The 19,377-nt window shown below is 39.3% G+C and overlaps 1 protein-coding gene across 1 annotated transcript in view; it reads left to right on the top strand.

Moving 5' to 3' along the window:
* TUSC3 (tumor suppressor candidate 3) overlaps positions 1-19,377 on the top strand; it is a 230,268-nt gene that overhangs the window by 8,716 nt on the left and 202,175 nt on the right. Inside the window, exons 2-4 of the mRNA XM_014518476.2 lie at positions 11,941-12,058; positions 14,845-14,985; positions 15,679-15,819. Coding sequence (XP_014373962.1) covers positions 11,941-12,058; positions 14,845-14,985; positions 15,679-15,819 — 400 coding nt within the window. The remainder of the gene's footprint in view (positions 1-11,940; positions 12,059-14,844; positions 14,986-15,678; positions 15,820-19,377) is intronic.

Raw genomic sequence — 19,377 nt, 5'->3', positions numbered from 1 at the left:
TAAGGGCCAGCCTCTGCTTCCTACAGGCAGCTGACCGCTGGCAGGTGTGGGTCATTTGCTCCCTCCAGTTGCCCCGGCAACCCACAGGTAGGCTCCTATTCCCTGCTAGGGCTCCCTATGCACAGCTTTTCCTCTGGCAGTTTCTGCCCTCTAGGAGCAGGGTACCTCAGTGCTCTGTGACACTCACCTTCCATGTGTTGATGGAAGTTATTAGGCTGATGTTCTTAAAAGCGGGAGACTGCCTACTGGATTTCGTATGTTGGGGTCTTTTGCCTCCACAGGCCTTGACCCCAGTCTCTCTGTAGCTAGGCCTCCCCATCTAAACCCACCAAACAGGGTTTGACTCCGAGGCTCTATTCTTTTCCGTTGTCTTGAGGCTCGGGGCCCTCTTTTCTGCTCCAATAGGGAGCCTAGCCTTCCTGGCCCAGAGGTCTAGCCCTCGCCCCCACAGCCAGGGTGGCACAAGTTCAAGGCCAAAGAACGTCCTTGAACTCCCTTCAGTTTTGTCCAAAAAAAAAAAAAAAAAATTGCACCTCAGGTGCACCAGACCACCTTGACCTTTTAAGGTCACACCTTCTGACGCTGGGTCAGTGCACCCCAAAATCCTGCGTCCCCACTGGCGCTGGGGCCTATGCACCCCTAAATTCTGCACCCTCTCTGGCATCGGGCTCTGTGCCCCTAAAAGCCCCCAAAAAGCTACACTGGCACCAGGGCCCCCAAATGAAGCCTTCTCCTTCCCCTAATAGCCTCACCCAAACCACTGGTGTTATTCAGTAACCGAAAGAAATATGGACAGTCCCGTCCATGGGCAATAACTGCCACCAAGAAAAAAATGTGATCCAAGAAAGCAGCATGCCAGCTTACATTTACGCCGGGTTCGTGCTTCGGCTCCCCACCATCGGCTTCTGGGGCAGCTGCTGTCTCTCCGGGGGGCTTCTGTAGTCCCCTCTTTCAGCCTTTGGACTGCTCACCATGCTTCTCCATGGAGCTCTGGGATGCACTCCTCCTTTGGCTGCTGGCCCTTTATTGCCGCTTTCCCCAGTGTTTTTATAGTCCTGGCCTACCCCTTCTGGTCAGCTGACTAGCTGGCCAGGCTCAGTATTTAACCCCCTCCTTACCAGCATTTCATGCGCAGAAAGTTCTGGCCTTAAAGGGATGGACCTGTCTTCTGGTGACAGGGCTAGGGTTCCCTGTTACAGAAACCTTATAAGGAACAGGCTGACACAGGTTGCAAGACCACCCCTGCTTTTTCCAGTGGGAACCAAGTCTGGCTTTCAGCAAAGAACCATCAGTGAACCCGGTCATCCACAAAGCTAGTTTCCTTGTTCCTTTTACGACTGTCAAGCATATCAACCTGGTGGCTTTCAAACTAACTCCTGGACACCATGAAGATGCATCCCATATTTTATGCATCTTTTTTTTAAAAATGTATGTTGCAAACCTTTTCCTAGAGGAAAGCACACTTACACCACCAACCCATTACAGTCTAGGGGCATGGGAAATATGTAATCTGGCAAGTTCTGGACTCTAAGCAAAAAGGGGAAAACTATTTTATTTGATAGATTGTGAGTGAATTGGTCTAGCAGACAGATCTTGGAACCCCAAAGAGAATGCTCATGCCTTTGACTTAGATTTCTCCACCTGATGCATCCAGAAAAGCCCGGTCCCAGGAACCCTGGAAGGCGCCTTTAAAGAGAGGGGGTACTTTTAGAGGTCAGGTTGCCGTCCATCAGAAGCACCTCGCATGCTAAATATAAAGACTACAATTCTGTAGGAATAAATGAAGCACAATAAACAAAAAGTGTTTGTGGGTAGGGGAGAGTAGGGAAATGTGGTTTGAGGGAGTTGTGTAGCTCTAATTGGACAAGCATGGCTGTAGCTGACTGCAGTTCTTTATAAGTTTACAAGTTTTAAGGTCAGAAGGGTTAATACCTTCTCTTATCTTGGAGGAGAGACTGTTTCTTTACTGGATGCATGACCTTGGATTTGACAGTATTATGACACAGCCTCTCAATCCAGATTAGTCTGTTTAATTGGCATAGCCATTTGTTGTTTACGTCTGTACCAATTTTTAAAAGCAATGATTTTATATTCCTTCTAAAACCAGGATAAACATATTGAATGTACTTGGCCCAAGAACATGTTACTGCATGACCTCATAAGAAACATCCCCCTTAGAGCCACATTTTGAAATCTATCATTTAGCTTGTTTTTAATCAAGTTAATGTGAACTACACTGAATGGGTTTTATGTGGGCTACATAAAAAATGAGACAATCTTTGATCCAGTCACACTTTCACTGACCTAAAGGGCATAAACAGAGCCTGTAGGCCCTCTGAAGTCATCCAGCCTTCAGCTTTGGACTGAAAACATCTATCTCTGTATTTGGTTACAGTGATCACTGGGGTTACCCCAGCAGTCAGTCCCAGGAAAATAGCTGGACCTCTCCATTACAATCTCCAGACTACCCACTTTTATTGGTACTGGACATATAGTTTTGAAGTAGCATAAGTAGCAAAATGAGGATGAGTGGGGAAAACCTAAAGACAGCAAAACATAATGCCCCTCCCTCCCCTCCCCTCCCCCGCAAAAAAAAACCCAACTTCCCCAAAACCCCACAAAACAGATAACCATAAGAAATATTTTAAATGCTGTAGAATGTGATAATCATAAGTGAGAGAGAAATAACTTTCTCATTAATTGCACTCTTCCTGGACTGTCATCTATTACAGCTGAATAAAGTTTCTTCCACATATATTAGGGCATTGTGCCTAGCCAAACTTGATTTGAAGGAAATTGAATTGACCAACATCTTCCTGTAATTGTAAATACCATTTTGCAACAGTATTTGGAGACAGGAAAACAGCATTATTTGAGAATTTAAATACTTAGATGCAGCTATGAAAACCATCTAGTCAGGGTGACAGGCTATCTTTGCTTGAATTTGAAGTACATAGATTCAGTCCATTCTATCCCAGCTGCATATCACTGTTGTATGTAGTAGTTGGATGTTATTTGCCTTTCACTTTTACTTCAGATTTGTCCAGCCAAAACATTTCAAAAACAGTAAGGGAAAAGCTGCTTTGTATTCATTTCTGAGACTGCAATTAATCTACCCACATTTGGGGCACTGAAGGAGTCAATAATAAAGAGACTGGGTATTATTAATGGGCTCTGGTAACTCATACCCTAGTTTAGCAAGTTGTGCAGACTGTGGAGATGAGCTATCTGAAATGAGAAAGAAATGGCAGAGAGAAGTGGATACTAATACCTGAATGGCACTAGTCATCTTTAGACTAATGAGGAAGGCTTGCTTTCTGCCCATGTGCTTGTGTGGCACCTGTACAGGTGAATAGCCATCAAAAACTTTCAAAGTTGCTTGTGGCCAAGATTCTTTTCCATTGGGTCCTGTCTATTTCCTGGAATCGCTGTGCAGTGTCATATAGTTTTTGGCAGGTAAATATTACTCTATCCTGCAGCTTGTCATCCTGTTCTGCTCTTGCCTTCTTCCCCAAACAAATTAGGGCTGACTTTATATAGTGGAAGATCAATAGATTTGGCTCTCTCACAAGAGTGACATATTAGAGTTTTAATTCCCCCTGCTTGCTATATCTGGCTTTGACATGCTGACACCCCTTCAGTGCTGGCTAGCCCTCTTCTTCCATCTGATTTATTTATCTACTGTGCTCATTATTACAGTATCCTTTCAGGTCATTTAGATGAGGTCCTTGATGGACTCTTTGTCCATGTCCAGACAAGCCTGGGAGGAGTTGTTTCCAGAAAGCCAAATGTCAATGTATGTCTGGATATGGTCCAACAATCTTCTGCTTTATTTAATTCCCTAGGAGATGTGAATGCTTTGCCATATGAAAGGTAGACTATTTTTGTTTTTTTTTTAATTTTCCTTTTCTTTATTTCTTTTTTCAAGGTTATTCAGCTATTATGTGAAAGACTGGTCAAAACTAGGATCTTGCAACATTATCCTGAAATAAAGCGTCTGGAAGCTTCCATAAACAGTTTCCTTCAACCAGAATTTTATCTACTTCCTACACATTTTGTTTTTGAGATCTATGTTATTTCTTAATATGTCACATTTGTTTTGGTGGGTGTTTGGATGAAGATGCTATCAGTTTTACTAGAAAGGCATGTGATCTAGTGGAATGGGCCTTAGTCTTGGAATTAGGAGACCTGGATTCTCTTTCTATCTGTGCCCCTGTCCTGTGTCTCAATGGGCAAATAACTTCAAATCACCTCTACTTAAATTACAAGCTCTCCAGGGAAAGGATTTCCTATTTTGTAGGTCTAGCACTCTTAGTCTTAGTGTTTTAGCACTACTGAATTTTTTTCCTCATATTGTACCTGGCTTGTGATTGCTTTTATCTTGGGAAGCTTTAAAGCCTTGGATTGGTATCAGAATTGATTGGTAAAGAATTAGAGCATAAGAACAACATGATCATACTAGCAGCCTATCCCATTGAAGAGGCAAGCTACCATATATTGCATAATCTGGAGACTGCCTTAATTCTGCCTAGATATAGTTAATCTGGATAGTTAATCTGGAGGTGACATAAGTATGGAGTGCTGTATCTAGTTTTGGTGAAGAGGAAGAAAGTTAATATTTCTTACATGATGGTGCTTACTATCACTTGTCAAAGATCTAACCTGGGAATGGGAGTTCATAGTTGCAGTTACACCGAGAAGCTTCTGAATCTATTATTGGCTTCTTCAGGATTGGGCTGGTATTTCAAATATTATGTAAAGTCTGACATGATTATTGACATCTAGTCCACCCTAGATTGTTTTTGATTGCCTGGGAAGCCTCTATTGGCCATTATTTTCTGCAAAATACAATAAAACCTTTTAGTAGAAATTGGCACATGGACCAGATGCTCAGATATATATACTAGCCAATTTTCTATAACAGTTTTTTTGCTGTCTGTGAGTTTTCTGCAAGGTTGATGGCAGAGTAGTTTTTTTTTTTTCTTTTTGTTTCAGTTTTTGTGGTGATGGATGAATTTGGATGAGGTTCCTGCTAAAAAAAAATCAGATGTGTTATGATCCAAGTAGATATGTAAGCCCCATTTTGATGACATCATTGGCACTCTGGATATAACCCCTGTTGCCAACCTTGTGCCCAAACAATATATAGGCAGGTTCCCACAGCATATTTCCAAACAGGTCTCTAATATTATGGGGGGGTTGCTTACACAGTTACTAGTGTATTATAAAACCTGCATGAAAGAGACATTGAACTTGAAGCTAATTTGAAACTGATAAATGGAAATGCTTGAACTCATTGTCACAATCTATTGAGAGCATAATTTCAAAAGATTCAGAGATCATTATTTATATAAATAACATCAACTGTGTGTATTTTTGTTTTAATATAACATTTTCCAAGCAAAATTGTAAAGGAAAACAGGTCTTTTGAGGGTATGCTCCAGGTCTTAACTGTTGGAATAGGAAGACATTTTTCTGAAAGTTATCCTAATCCACACCGGTTGCCTATTTGGGATTTTTCCACCTTTGTCTGCACCAGCTAATACTGTACCAGCTTTTGGTAAAGACAAATATAAAAGTAAATAAGCCTTTGGCTTCATCTGTATAAAAATCTCTGTTGTGCATGTGTGTGTGTAAGTATACATAATGTATAATGTTCATGCCTGCATGTATACCAGGGCTGTGTGAAACAGCACCATTTCATTTCGACTTCTGTTGCACCATTTTGAAGGGACGGTGTTTTGTTGTTTCATTTCATTTCGAAGCACTGTTTTGTTTTGTTTTGTTGAAACTGTTTCGCTGATTCAGTGAGTTTGGACGTTTCGCCCATAAGCTATAATAGGGAATCATGAAAATGCCTATAACATTGTCATTTCTTGCCTGATTCAGGTGAAAATTGCAGGGATGGTAGCCCCTTCTGAGGGCATGAAGCCTACCAAGCTTCAAGGAGATTAGTACAGGGGTTTCTGTGAAACTGCACCTCAAGGTGCTGACAAGCAAAACTTGTTTCACTTGCTGGCAGTGGCAGCCTCCTGTCATGCTGCACACAGATCTGGGGGCCCATGCCCCCGGGAGGGCAGTGAGGTTATGCCAGACCCCTTCCAGGGGTGTGGGCCTCTGGATCTGCGCTCAGGATGACAGAAGGCTACCTGCACCCAGCGTTGGGAACACTGGTGCTGCTGCTGGCCCCAGGCAGCAGCAGCAGCCTCCTGTAATCTTGGGGGTGGATCTGGGGGCCTGTGCCCCCAGGAGGAGTCTGGCAGTGCTGGGAGGCCAGGTGGAGCTCTGTGGGACTGGTGGAGTCGGTCAGAGTGCAGCTGTGGCTCTCCCCACCTCCCGCTGCTGGACTGCACTCCAAGCAACTCCACTAGCCCCATGGAGCTCAGCCTGGTGGTGGGAGAGCCAGTGGCAGAGCTGCTCAGGGTGCAGCCCCCGCCAGTGGCTCCCCCCCGCCTCCTGCCACTGGGCTGAGCTCCGTGGGGCTGGGGGAAATGGTTGGAGTGGAGCCCAGTGGCAGGAGGCGGGGGGGAGCCAGGGCTGCACTCCGCTGCTGAGCTGAGCTCTGCGGGGCTGGCAGAGCCGGTTGGAGGGCAGCCCTGGCTCTCCCCCGCCTCCTGCCACTGGGCTGAGCTCCGTGGGGCTGGGGGAAATGGTTGGAGTGGAGCCCAGTGGCAGGAGGCGGGGGAGAGCCAGGGCTGCCCTCCAACCGGCTCTGCCAGCCCCGCAGAGCTCAGCTCAGCAGCGGAGTGCAGCCCTGGCTCTCTCCTGCCTCCCACCACTGGGCTGAACTCCGTGGGGCTGGTGGAGCTGGTCAGAGTGCAGCCCGGTGGCAGGAGGCGGGGAAGAGCCAGGGCTGTGCTCCAACGAGCTCAGCCCGGCGGTGGGAGGCAGAGCGCAGCCCTGGCTCCCCCCCACCTCCTGCCACCAGGCTGCTTTGAAACTCAAAACGTTTCGAAACTTTCAAAATGTTTGGAGTGCCCTCATTTTATTTCGAAGCCTTTTGTTTCATTTCAATTTTGCTGTTTTGAGCTTGAAATGTGTTGAAACAACTTCGAAACGAAACACTCATCAAAATTTTGCACAGTCCTAACAGATAACCTTACATCATTAAGTTTGCAAATATCAGAAGTTAGGAAATATCAAAATAAGATTGCCTTTGCAGCTGTAATTCACTCCCTGGTATGTATTTATTAACTAATTACATTCTATAATTAATCTGATCATATACTATTTTATTTCACGGATCCATTCGTCATCAGTGTTAGGGAGAAATTCTGCTCACTTAATGAGCAGTTCTTCAGTATATTGTTTCTTCCTTGTTAAATGCCTTGCCTCAGGCATTATTTACTACATACTCCTCAAGCATTGCTCTAGAGACAGAATTATTTTATCATTCTCTTTTAATGGTGCTCATCATAATGGTATCTGAGGTCCTCACAAAGATTGAATATGTCCTCCATAAATCCCTGTGAAGCAAGGGGTGCTATCCCTATTTTATAGTTAGAGCTGATTCCCAGACACTAAGGTCAAAATCTTTACTAATTTTTGGTGCCTGGATTGTCTGTTGCTTTCTATGATTTTTTTATAGTATGTTTTTAAAGCATGCCCTCCCCCTCCCTTCTGTTATCATCAGTTGCAGCAGTGAGTTCTGAAAACTTCTACAAAACAAACCACTATGTCTCAAGCACCCAGAAAAATGAGGAACATGCCATTAGTGACCCTTTCTAGAATCCTTGCTCTGTATCATATAGAAACTGAGGAAGAAGCAGAGATAGGATCCATTTCTTCAGGACAGCAGTAAGCCACCTTGGCCATTTCACCCAATTTTCCTTTCTTACAATCTCATGCATTGTGCACTCCACATTTTCTAATTTCTGTATCAAAAGGTGAAAATTCTGCAGATCATTTTGAATGTCATTGGGTGGTTTAAAAATAATATAAGAATAGAATTTAAATATTTCTAGCACAGAAGAATTACAGAAGTTGAATCTATAGTTGTTAAGAATGTGCTGGATTTTCTTTGTGGAGGTGCAGAGAATTTAATACATTTTAGTTGCATTTGCATGTCTTTTATATACATATGATCTCAGTCTCTCTAGACTGCAGCAGAAAAGCTTAGTTTATTATTGTGATGCCAGCTAGAAGTTGAAATATGAATTCAACCTCACTTCTTTTTTCAGTTTTAGGAAAACCTTTTTCAGTTTTAGGAAAACAAGAAGCAAGGTAGAAGTAAAGAGGTAGCAATGGGCTTGCATTTTAAACTTATGGAAAAGACGGAGTAGGTAACCCAGTAGTTCATATCCTTGCCAATGCAGAATTGTTATCTACTGCACATTTATTAGTCTTTTGTATAATCTACTAACTGTGCCAAGTGAAAATGGTTTCACTGCTTTCCTTGGCAGATCTTTCCACAGTCTAATAGATTTTTATTGTTTTACTAATATTCAGCCTAAATTTTCCTTAACTTTATTCCATTAGTCTACCATTTTATAAATCTAATTTTATCTAGTTACTGCAGTATTTTATTTTCACCCATGTGAAGCCAAATTATGTGCAAGCTATACAAGGTGGTTAGTTGGTACAGACATCCACAGAACTGGATGACCTCTGGTAAACTGACCCTTTTAACAAATCTCCTAATTTAATATCTGATGAGTTTGTCTAGTGCAGAAAAAATGGCTTCTACAGTTTGATTGTCACTGTGCCTGTTGTCAGTATACTGTATTGTATACCCTAAGTGAAGAATGGTAGTGGCAGTATTCCAAATATCTCTACTCTGTAATCACTAGTAGAAGTTGCTGTTGGTTATGCTGTATTGCTATCCACTATAACTACTTTGAAGAGGTGGTTGTAGCAGCAACACCCTTTCTCTTCTTAAATCCTCTGTTCAGTTTCTGGCTGTCTAATGAAGAAGTAATGCCAAAACTAACTCAGCAGCAGTGTTAGCGTCTATTATTATTCTGCTCATGTAGCCCTCATGCCAAAACCAAGCATAGTTCTTCTTCTACCTCTCCATAGCAGTTTATGCAGCTAATTGGCTAGATGATGTCACTCTCTATTTATAACTTTCTGGGTAGTAAAAGGCACTGATTCCTTGCACCCAGGGTAGATTCCCTCAAGAGCTACCATTTGTGACAGTGCTGTCTTGTATGTATCAGAGTTCAAACAGGAGTTTCCAAACACTTTAGAAGGCTGGTAGATGTTATTGATTGCACCACTGGGTTCTAAGCAGGTAGGCTGGTAGAGAGACACAATGGATGATCAATATCTAGTTAGTTGTTTATTGAAATGTATCTTTAAGGAAAACTGAATGATATGCTACTCTCTAGTAGTGTATATAACTTGGCTATAAAACAGTGCACTCCTATCATTCCTAGTTCGCCAGCCCCTTCAAATGTTATACTCATTTGTATCTTTAGGCTCCAATCCTATAGACTTGCTTCTATGACTAACTTGGTGTACAATGAGTAGTTCCATTGAAGTTGATGGCATTGCGTACAATTCATAAAGTTATTGATGCAAGCAAGACTTGACAGCATTGTGGGTTTGGATTATAAACTCTTGAGGCAAAGACCTGTCTTATAGTATATGTTTATTCAGTTCTTTGTGTAGTGAGGTTTTGATTCTGATTGGGCCTCTGGGTGCTAGTATAATACATACGATTAAACCTGACCAGCAAGTAGTTCATACATATTTATCAGTTTTGCAAAGCCCATTTATATACTTGTTCTCAGTGTTGTTGTTGTTTGTCATTTGCTCATTTGCTATCTCCTTCCCTTTATATTTTGGCTTTCAGTTCTTTGGCTAATACCATTGCCAGAAGCTTGTTGCAACCTTGATTTTTTGTGGCCGTTCTTTTCAGTAAAATGTACACATCCATTAATGCTGGAAAGACTGCAAGAAATCATGAGTAAAATCCGTATCTACATGATAAGCAGAAATGGGCATGAGGATGCATTATCGTTAAAACTATTTTTCATATTTTCTAAAATAGTTTAGATTTCATATCTGCTTACTATAAAGCTTACTTTCTTCAGGAATGAGGAGGATGATACTGAATTGTCTGATTTGAGATGCATGCAGAGCTAAAAGAACTCAAACCTGAGGTGACTGTTCTCATTAATAAGTGAGGTAGGAAAATTCCTTTCAAAAGAGAAACAGATATAGTTTTTCAACCACCTCCTCTCTTGAATTAAGAGAGAGGTTCAATCTTAGTGCAAATATTTGCATTTAACACAGAAGCTTATAATTTTTTTCTGTTTATAAAAGGTATGGAAAAGACAAACTATAAAAGCTGCTACAAAGATTTCACAGGATACTTTGCTAAATTATCTTCAGTAATTTTTTTGAATTGTATTCCAAATCTACTATCTGTTGCAGAAAATGTAAGCAGGATTAAAAAAGAGTGAACTCAGAAACCTCGTTCCTTTCTGGAAAGGCAGATATCCATTAAATTAATTGGAGGGTGGTTTAATTTAAAGATGCAAAGTACATGAAAAGAATCAGAAATCTTTTCTTGATTATCTCAGGCGTAACCAGAATTTGTGATTTTATATAAATATTGTCTAACAAAAAATAAAAGGGTAGAATAAAAAGAATGATAATATCACTTCATCCTGATACCATCATCTTGTTCTCATAACAAAAATGGTGAAGTTTTAATATAGCAGGTTTAACAGAATGGTCCCGTACAGATATTACTTAAACCTTTGCAGCATTCATTTGATGTTGCTTGACTGCCCTCTTCAGGATGCCAATGAATGTTAGCTCATTTCAGCATGAAATACCAAACTCTAAAAATAACTAGGTGAATGTTTATGCTACATACTTCTGTATTTGTAAATGTTGTTTACTTAAGGAAAATAAAATTACTTTTAATTGGTCAGCTAAGGTGAAAGTTTGGTTTTAACTGTGTTTTGTAGTAAGAGTAACTTGAAGGGATGATCATTTTATTTTTTATTTATGTTGTCATGTTTTCCCATTCACAGTGCTTCCATTGGTACACCCTGTGCAGGAAGTAGTATGTGATAGTGTCTAATTCTTTCTTGAGATGGAGAGAGCAGGATTTGCCTCCTGTTTTACATTACAGGTGTTCTGTCTTTACATCTGTGTTGTTTCAGGGCTGTACATTTTGAGCTCTCTACTAATAATGGTTCCCAGAAGTGATATTCTAAACACAAGGAGGAGAAGCAGTGCAAAAGTTAATGTAGCCTCCAGCTGCATTATTTTTCCCTCTGGCTCTTCTTTACAGTTTGGATTGGAAGCAACGTGGTTTTCTAATTATGCTAGGAATGCCTATTCAATATCAATTCTGAAGAAACTATATATCTATCCATGATAGTTTTTATACATTTTTGTAGGAAAAGATGTTGAACAGAGAGATGATAGACAACATTGTCTCTACATTTGTCATTGCCACTATTTCTGTGGTACAGTCGTTTTCAGCCAAGTATTGTCAGACCTCGCTCTGTGCATCTTCTGTAGGGAAAATAATATTGCATTGATAATTCTCTAATATTCTGCTGGTTTGAATATCTACTTCTTTAGGCTTGTTTTTTAATATATATTAAATTGGACTGTATGTGTCCACAAGGGTCTCTTTACATAAATCCATTTGTATTTTTGGCTCAGCATTTTCCAGCATAAACCTGAGGAGTATTCAACTTGTATTTTGTAAAGCTTTTCATATTAAAAACTTTGGAGTCCTTTGGAGTCCTTTTTCTTTAGCAATTTATTGCTGTTTTTGGTGTTAAAATTACTGCAGAATTATGAATGCTTGTAATAGAAAGTGAATAAAAACAAAAATAAAACATAATGGCATGAGAACTGAGAGTGTTTATTAACCTTTTGGTTAATCTACAATTGGCTTAAAATGGTTATAGAATCTTTGCTGGTAATGAATTTTATACAGATGCATATCTGTGTCTTTTTCTCTAACAGGCAAGCTAATGAGGAGTATCAAGTTTTGGCCAATTCATGGCGCTATTCATCTGCCTTTTCTAACAAATTATTCTTCACTATTGTGGATTATGATGAAGGAGCAGATGTTTTTCAACAGGTAAAAAACATAGAATGCTGTATTTTCCAATTTTTGGGGGATGTTATAAAAAAAAAATTACAGTCTCAATAATAATAATAGTAATAATAAAGTTACAGGAGCTTTTATGTATATGTCTTTGCTAGCAGTAACAGCCAACAAAAACAAATTCAAAGGGCCGTTTTTTTCTCTGTAATCTAGCATATTAAACTTTATGTAGATCAAAATAGAACATACATTCAGTCAACTCATTGTTAACATATTAGTTGTCTATATCTTTGGATAGTGTAAAAACAAATGCCTAGGTTATTTTTTTGGAGGTTAGTGAAAATAGTGTTTGCAGTTAAACTTTTCCATATGTTATTTTGAGAAAACCAGCACTTAATAAGTATCACCTTCCATAAATACTTTTAATTAGGTCTAATGCATTTTTTTAATCTTTGTATTTGTTTAACTCTATAGAGAAAAGAGTAGAAATTATTCTAAATTTGCATGCAATTGCTTTTGGAAATAAGGTATAGAATGGGTTAACATCTTGAAGTTTCCTTTGACTTGGCTGCTCAGTTCGACAAACAGTCAAAAAGCCGAGGCTGAATCATTTCAATCTTTGCAGGTTAGACTAAGCTGCATACATTGAACCAATAAGCAAGTTAACAGGCATTCACTTTTGAGTCCAGAAATGCAACCACATACCTGCAGTGAGCCAGGCCAGAAGCCAGGGGCTTGTATTAGAGCATGCGTTCCTGCTTGGCTTGAGCAGGCAGCTTGGGCCAAAGCTAGCCTGCTTACCCTGCAGGGATAGGTGCAAAGAATCCTGGGATGCTGGGGGACTCTGGGTTAACTTGAGTCTGGGTGGGGATCTGGGACAGAAGTTCAGTAAACTGGTTTTAAGCTAAATCAGTTGTCTGATACTGCATCCATCCAGGTTCATCTTAAACCAGTTTCAGCCATTTTGAAAGCAGTGTATGTGCACTGAGCTTCTGTCATGTTGTAGATTTGAACCAGCTTCTGATCACATATGCTGATTTATGTGTAATTTCTGCCCCTAGCCTTCAAGCTGAACTGAGACTGTACTTGCAGTTATCAAAATACTGCATGTTCTTTGCTATGTAGCCTTCTGTTTGGAACTAGAAGATAAATTAATTACATCTGCATGTTCTTTTTAACAGTTTTTACTCCCTCCTTGTAAATTGTGAAATTTTAAATGGTAACAGAAAAAAAAACAACTTAACTGTGTTCAAATAACTGCCTTGTTGGACTGTGTTGCGTACAAATAAACACTTGGTTGTTATTTTTAGTGCAAATGAATCTCATGCATGTTTACCCTATTTCCTTTCACACAAAAAACCTCAAAGTAGTGCCTTTTCCATAGTAATTTATGTAAAGCAGACATGTTTGGTTCAGTGTATTACCACAATAAAAATAAAAAAACAAAACCAAACCAAAAAACGCCCCTGCATCCCCTCCAGTGATCTTGGACATGATTGTGTTTACAGTGAGTTTGTACGTTGTCTTTGAGGATTCCAGACAGTTTTTGTAATTTTCAGAACTAACCAATGATTTCACTTTTTTGCATCAAGTTATCAAAAATTTCTGTAGGAAAAATATATTGTGGCAATAGGAATCTGAAGTAATTATAATAGCATAAGTGATTTTAAGTCTTGACAGCAGCCTATACTATTATAGCTATGTGATTGCAGCTATTGCTGTATGTTGGTCAGATTTGATATAAAAGTATGTCATTTGACTTTAGCTTTCATTGTGTTTGCATAGAATAGATAAATCAATTGTAAATCCCATGAAACTTGACTATAGCTATTTAAAAGTACCTCTGACAGAATTTATATCTTAATATCATGTTCTATTAAATGATTTCACAGCATTCCTCTTAATCCAAATATTCTGAGAATTATATTTCAACAGTAGCTAACTAAAAGGAGGATTTATCTTTTACTTACTAGAAAAGCCTATTTAATAGCTTATTTTAAATGTTATAAATTTAACCAAGTTCTTCATGTTTAAATAATCTATTTCAGTAATATAGTAAATTTATTGTACTGGGGAAAAGCAGTCAAGTCCAAGTAATCAAAATGGTTCTGTACTTTTTCACTTAAGGATTTCAATTAATTTAGATTATATCACCTACAGTATTTTTACATTTAATTTAAAATCACTTTATACACACATACATATACTTATGTATACATTTCGATCCGTTTCTGAAATCCAAAGTTTTTGAGAAATTCCCTATAGGAAAAATATATTACTCTGTTCCAGCCCCGCCCGTTTAAATGAGTAATGTAAATGGCATTCAGTCACCATGTTGCTGAGGATTTTTTTTAAAGAAATGTCCAAGAACTGTTGAATATTTGCTGTTTGCTGTTTCTTCCCCCTCCCCACCTTCCACCAGTATTGAAGACCATGATCCTCTGCAGTTCTTCATGTGTGATGAACACTGTGCATCATGAATAGTCCCATTCACGTCAACACATGTACATTTGTGTTTGCTTTATTCAACATCTTTTTAAAAGAACGTGACTTTGCTAAATATTTGACAGCACAAGTCTTGAAGCTTACAGTAGGGTTTATTGAATTGTCTTATGAAGCCTGAGTGAAGAAATGGGAAGGAATACTAGTGCCTAGCACTTTTTCACTAATAGATAACATATTGAACTTTAAGAAAAAGTAACTTAGAGCTCTGGAGAGTGACTTAACAGCATCTTGCCTATGTATGTTGCATGATACAAAGAAGCTAAAGCAAGTTTTTTATGTAATATTTTGTTCTATTTTCTCTGTTTTTTTTATAGCTCAACATGAACTCTGCTCCAACATTCATGCATTTTCCTCCAAAAGGTAAACCCAAGAGAGCTGACACCTTCGACCTGCAGAGAATCGGATTTGCAGCAGAGCAGCTAGCTAAGTGGATAGCTGACAGAACGGATGTTCATGTAAGTCACTTGACAAAGTTAAAAGACAGATCTAAATTTATCTTTGTATTTTGTGATGAGCTCTTTTTCCCGTAATACTATTTTTCCTCGCATGAAATCTATACGGTAATAAAACAATAAATAATGTGATAGTTGGAACTTCTAGTTTTAATGCTGTGTTTCATTCTGACTTTCGTGTTTATATTCCTATCCTGTCTTATTCTAGAAGAAAATGAATAATGATATTGTGACAGTTACCATAATTGAAAAAATAGAGTGCATGTTTATAATGCTAATTACAAAAGTGTTAGGTTTAAAGGTGTGTATTAATGCTAAACAAGAGCACTGACCTAACAATATGCAAATATTTTGAAGAAACCTGATTTTTTTCTAGCCTTTTATATAGTTCAAAATTTTTAAAGATGAAATGTAAACCTTTCTAAAATTCCATCCAATGGCGGATTTTTAAGGATCCCTTTCACATGCAAAAGATCCCTTTCAGATATTAACATCAAATCTTATGATGTGTAAAAGGCATTAACAATATTCTCTTTCATAGATCGTTTTTATATGAGGACATCCTTAACATAAAGAATACTATGTATTGTGTCCTGTAAAAACAATTTTTAACACTGTCTTTGTATGTGTAATCTTGCATATTATATTTCTCATGGTTCCTTGTCTGTCTGTCTGTTTCTCTCTTAAATCCTGCAGATTAGGGTATTCAGGCCTCCGAATTATTCAGGTACTATTGCACTGGCTCTTTTAGTGTCGCTTGTTGGTGGTTTGCTGTATTTGCGAAGAAATAATTTGGAGTTCATCTACAACAAGACTGGTTGGGCAATGGCAGCACTGGTATGCTAATGTTTAATAGACACATTTTTGCCAGTTCTATAACGTTTTACCAGTTTTACTTTTGTTATATGCAGCCAGGTATAAATGCCATGTGCACAGTAAATTAAAAAGTATTGTATTAATAAGCTGGTTAGGATATGACAATATGGAACATAAATTCATAACACAGACAGCTGGGCCAAGTCTCATAGATGGTAACTATTGCTAGTTGGTAGGTGCGTTTGTTGAATATTTGCAAATATAATAGTTTATCAGAATTAGCTCCAATGTTGTTGTTGGGATGCATTTTAATGAAAAAATATACACAAGTTTAAAGAGTTCATTACTGCTATTGTATTGTATAGAACAGATGATATGGTAGGACCAATTTTATGTAAGTGCTGATAAATTTACAAATTATTTGGTCAACTTAGAAGTTGGTTGATATGAGATGTTGTGGGGTTTTTTTTTTCTTACAATCAAGAAAGTTTAAGGAGTAAGAGAAACTTTTTTTCTCATTTAAAAAAAATTATGCAGAAGAAGTAGTTTTAATTAATTATTGAAGACAGGAATGAAATTGTATAAAAATGCCGGAGAAAATTTAAAAGTAAGGACATCTTCAATATGAAAAGAGGATAAACATATTCCATTAACAAGACCTTAAGAAGGATTATTCAAGGAGAAAAGTGAAACATAACGAAGTGGTTTAGGAGGCAAGTAATCTTATGAAGGAAACTAGCAAAAAAAGCACGCTTATTTTATTATGGAAAATGCATTATATTATTTGTGATTTGTTTTACTCCAGAGTTAACGGCAGAAATGGAAAGAGAATCTACAGGAAAAAATCTCTTCCCATTTGAAGCTAATAGTAAAACTCCCATTGAATTTTTTATTGCCAAAAATTTCACCTTTGCTTATCCTGTTGTTATCCTTTAATTTCCTATTGTGGTAATTTTGTAACAAGGTATTATAGTATCAAATACAAGGAGTTCAAGAGGGTTTGGCAGGATCAGGGGGGCTATTGGGGTTTCCAGTAGTAAATTAGGTTGCTTCTGAGCTACAGTGAACTAAGATTAAGTTGGCCAATTTTAGACCAATCTAACCTTCCTGAACTACTGTATAGTTTGCATGTAGATCCCTAGTTAGGTGGATCTAAGTGTTAGGTCTGCATGTGGGTGAATTAGGTTAGATTGGGTGGCCATTTCTAATTCCATCTAGCCTCCCCCTAACTTCTCCGAACATCTGTATGGAATGTTTAACCAACCAGGTTAACAATAGCATCTGAAATACCTCTGAAATTGTATCCAAGGAAAGTCACAGATATTCCTAATATGTTAAAGGTGACCGATATTGTTGAGATAATTATTCTTTTCCTTCTTTCTTATCATATCTAAATTACTTATCACCATGTTGTGTTTTATCAAACCAAAATCCACTTCATGTAGAGGTATTCTAGCAATCCATAAATATGCATAGGATCTTCTGACTTTACAAAATCTCTGCTTGGTTTTCCTGAGGTAAGACCTTAGGATGCTTGAAAAAGCACTCGATATGGTATGTGGAAAAAAAAAAAAAAAAGCCTAGCATATTTAGGGACTAGATAAAAAAAATACTAATGATATGCATTCATCCTAAAGTACAAAATAGGTATACATTTTGGTGTATTTTATTGATACTTTATAAATATTAAAAAAAAAACCCTACTTTCTTATGAAAGGCCATAAAAAGGAACAAAGTTAGAGGCAACCAGCAGTGTATGGTTAAATGGTTTAATCATGCATATATTCTCCCATACATAAGTGTTGAGACTTTTATGTGAGAAACAGCCTGTTAGTAAATATATTTTTAAATGGTCCATGTCATGAATACTTTTCTTTTTAAGGACACTTAAAAGCAAATTACTTTGGGGCACTTGGGCAAAAGATACAGTATCTAGAGATGGCTTGCATTTGAAATAGGAAAATTGCCAGTTTTGCCTGCTCCCATTGGCAGCCCTTTATGAAGGTGAAGCAGTGCTGAGGAGGAAATTAAATTATTTTCAAACATTTTTTCACAATCTTCCAACAGTCTTCTCCTGATTTGAGCTGCACGTGTGCAGGTCTCTATCTGCATAGTGGTGTTGGAATGATGGTGCAGCCATGATGGTCCAAGAAATAAGGGTACCTTGTACCTAAAAGTTTGTCTAAAATCTCTCTCAGTTCTATAGTTAGTCCAGTAAAACATATCACCTAAAAATATCTTTGTTTTTTATATGTGCATAGATTGTTGCTGGATTTATAGACTTCATTTTGCTAAATATTTTCTCCCCATTTGCTCCTAATTCAGTGGTATCTTCAAGAAGAGTGTTGCTGGTAGGTGTTGTAGAGCTTAGGCCCCCTTGTGACAGGTGTCTTGTCCCCAGCAACATCAGGGTGGGATCCCAATTTAGCACCACTTATGTGATCTGAGTGCTGCTCCTTCTCACCTGCCATGCCTTAGCTCTTTCTCTCTGGAGACGGTTCGTGGTAGGGGGTCCATGGGATCTCGTACCTGGGTTTCTTCGTGGGTCTTCAACCTTCCCTTTACCTCTCTGTGAAGGAGTGAGAGAGGGAAAACAAAAGCCCTGAGGTGCCTCATGTGCTGGACAAGGGAGGTCGGGAGAAGAAAAGCAGCTGGCAGAGACGAACGGAAAGTGAAAGCAAGCAGCACTTACAGCATGGATGACCGGTGGGGCTGCAGCTGGAGACTGGAAGAGAAGAGGAGCAATCACTACACTTCCAGAGCAGCATCTTGCTCCAGATTGGAGGAAGGAAACTGCTCAGTGGTATTTCCAGTCCTGGAGAGGGGCAGAAGTGGGTTGATTCCTTGCGAGCCGGAGAGAGAGGAGCGTCTGAGCATCCTGGCAGGCAAATGTTGCTAACCCTGCCGGAGAAATGCTGTGGGTGTCACCCAGAGAAGGAAGCAGGCGGAGGTCTGCCCACACAAGACTTCTGATAATCCCTGGAGTGCAGTGACATTGAGGATCTGGGAGAGAGGCCTGAAGAATTGCTGTTTTCAGGTTAGAGCCTCGCTGCACTTGGGAGAAATCCCACTGGGACAGTGAATGTTCACAAGTAAGCCGGGGCAGGCCTGTGCAGAGCAGTGACTGGATTAACTGGGTTTTTCTGTATTGCGATTTGGACATGAGAGCCTGACCCCAAGTGAAGGGGACATTGACTGATTGTGACAAAGAGACTGAGAGCAGTTGGGTTTTGCTTTCTTTTTCATATTTGGGTACAGGCCCGGGCCAGCCCCTGGAAGGTTGTGCGCCTAACTAAAGCCGATGGTTACCCTGATGGCTGAGGGCAGAACAGTAGACCAAAAGGCAGCATTAAGATCTGGCTGCAGAAAACTACGAGTGCCATCTGGAGAGCCTAGGGTGGCGTAAAGGGGAGATTTGGAGCCCCACAGAAGAAAACAAGGATTGAGACCTGGTAGGATCACCTTGGGCATTGCCTCTTAGCAAGATAATATCATCAAAGTCGTGGCAGGAGAGAAACATAAGACCAGCTTCCTGGCAGACCAGGTGATCTGAAGTCGAGGTCCACCCTATCACCGCCT

The sequence above is a fragment of the Alligator sinensis genome, unplaced genomic scaffold (genome assembly GCF_000455745.1).
Source record: "Alligator sinensis unplaced genomic scaffold, ASM45574v1 scaffold516_1, whole genome shotgun sequence".
In the NCBI taxonomy this organism is placed as follows: domain Eukaryota; kingdom Metazoa; phylum Chordata; order Crocodylia; family Alligatoridae; genus Alligator; species Alligator sinensis.
The sequence above is the reverse complement of the archived record's forward strand: the minus strand, read 5'-3'. Positions and strand labels throughout refer to the sequence as shown.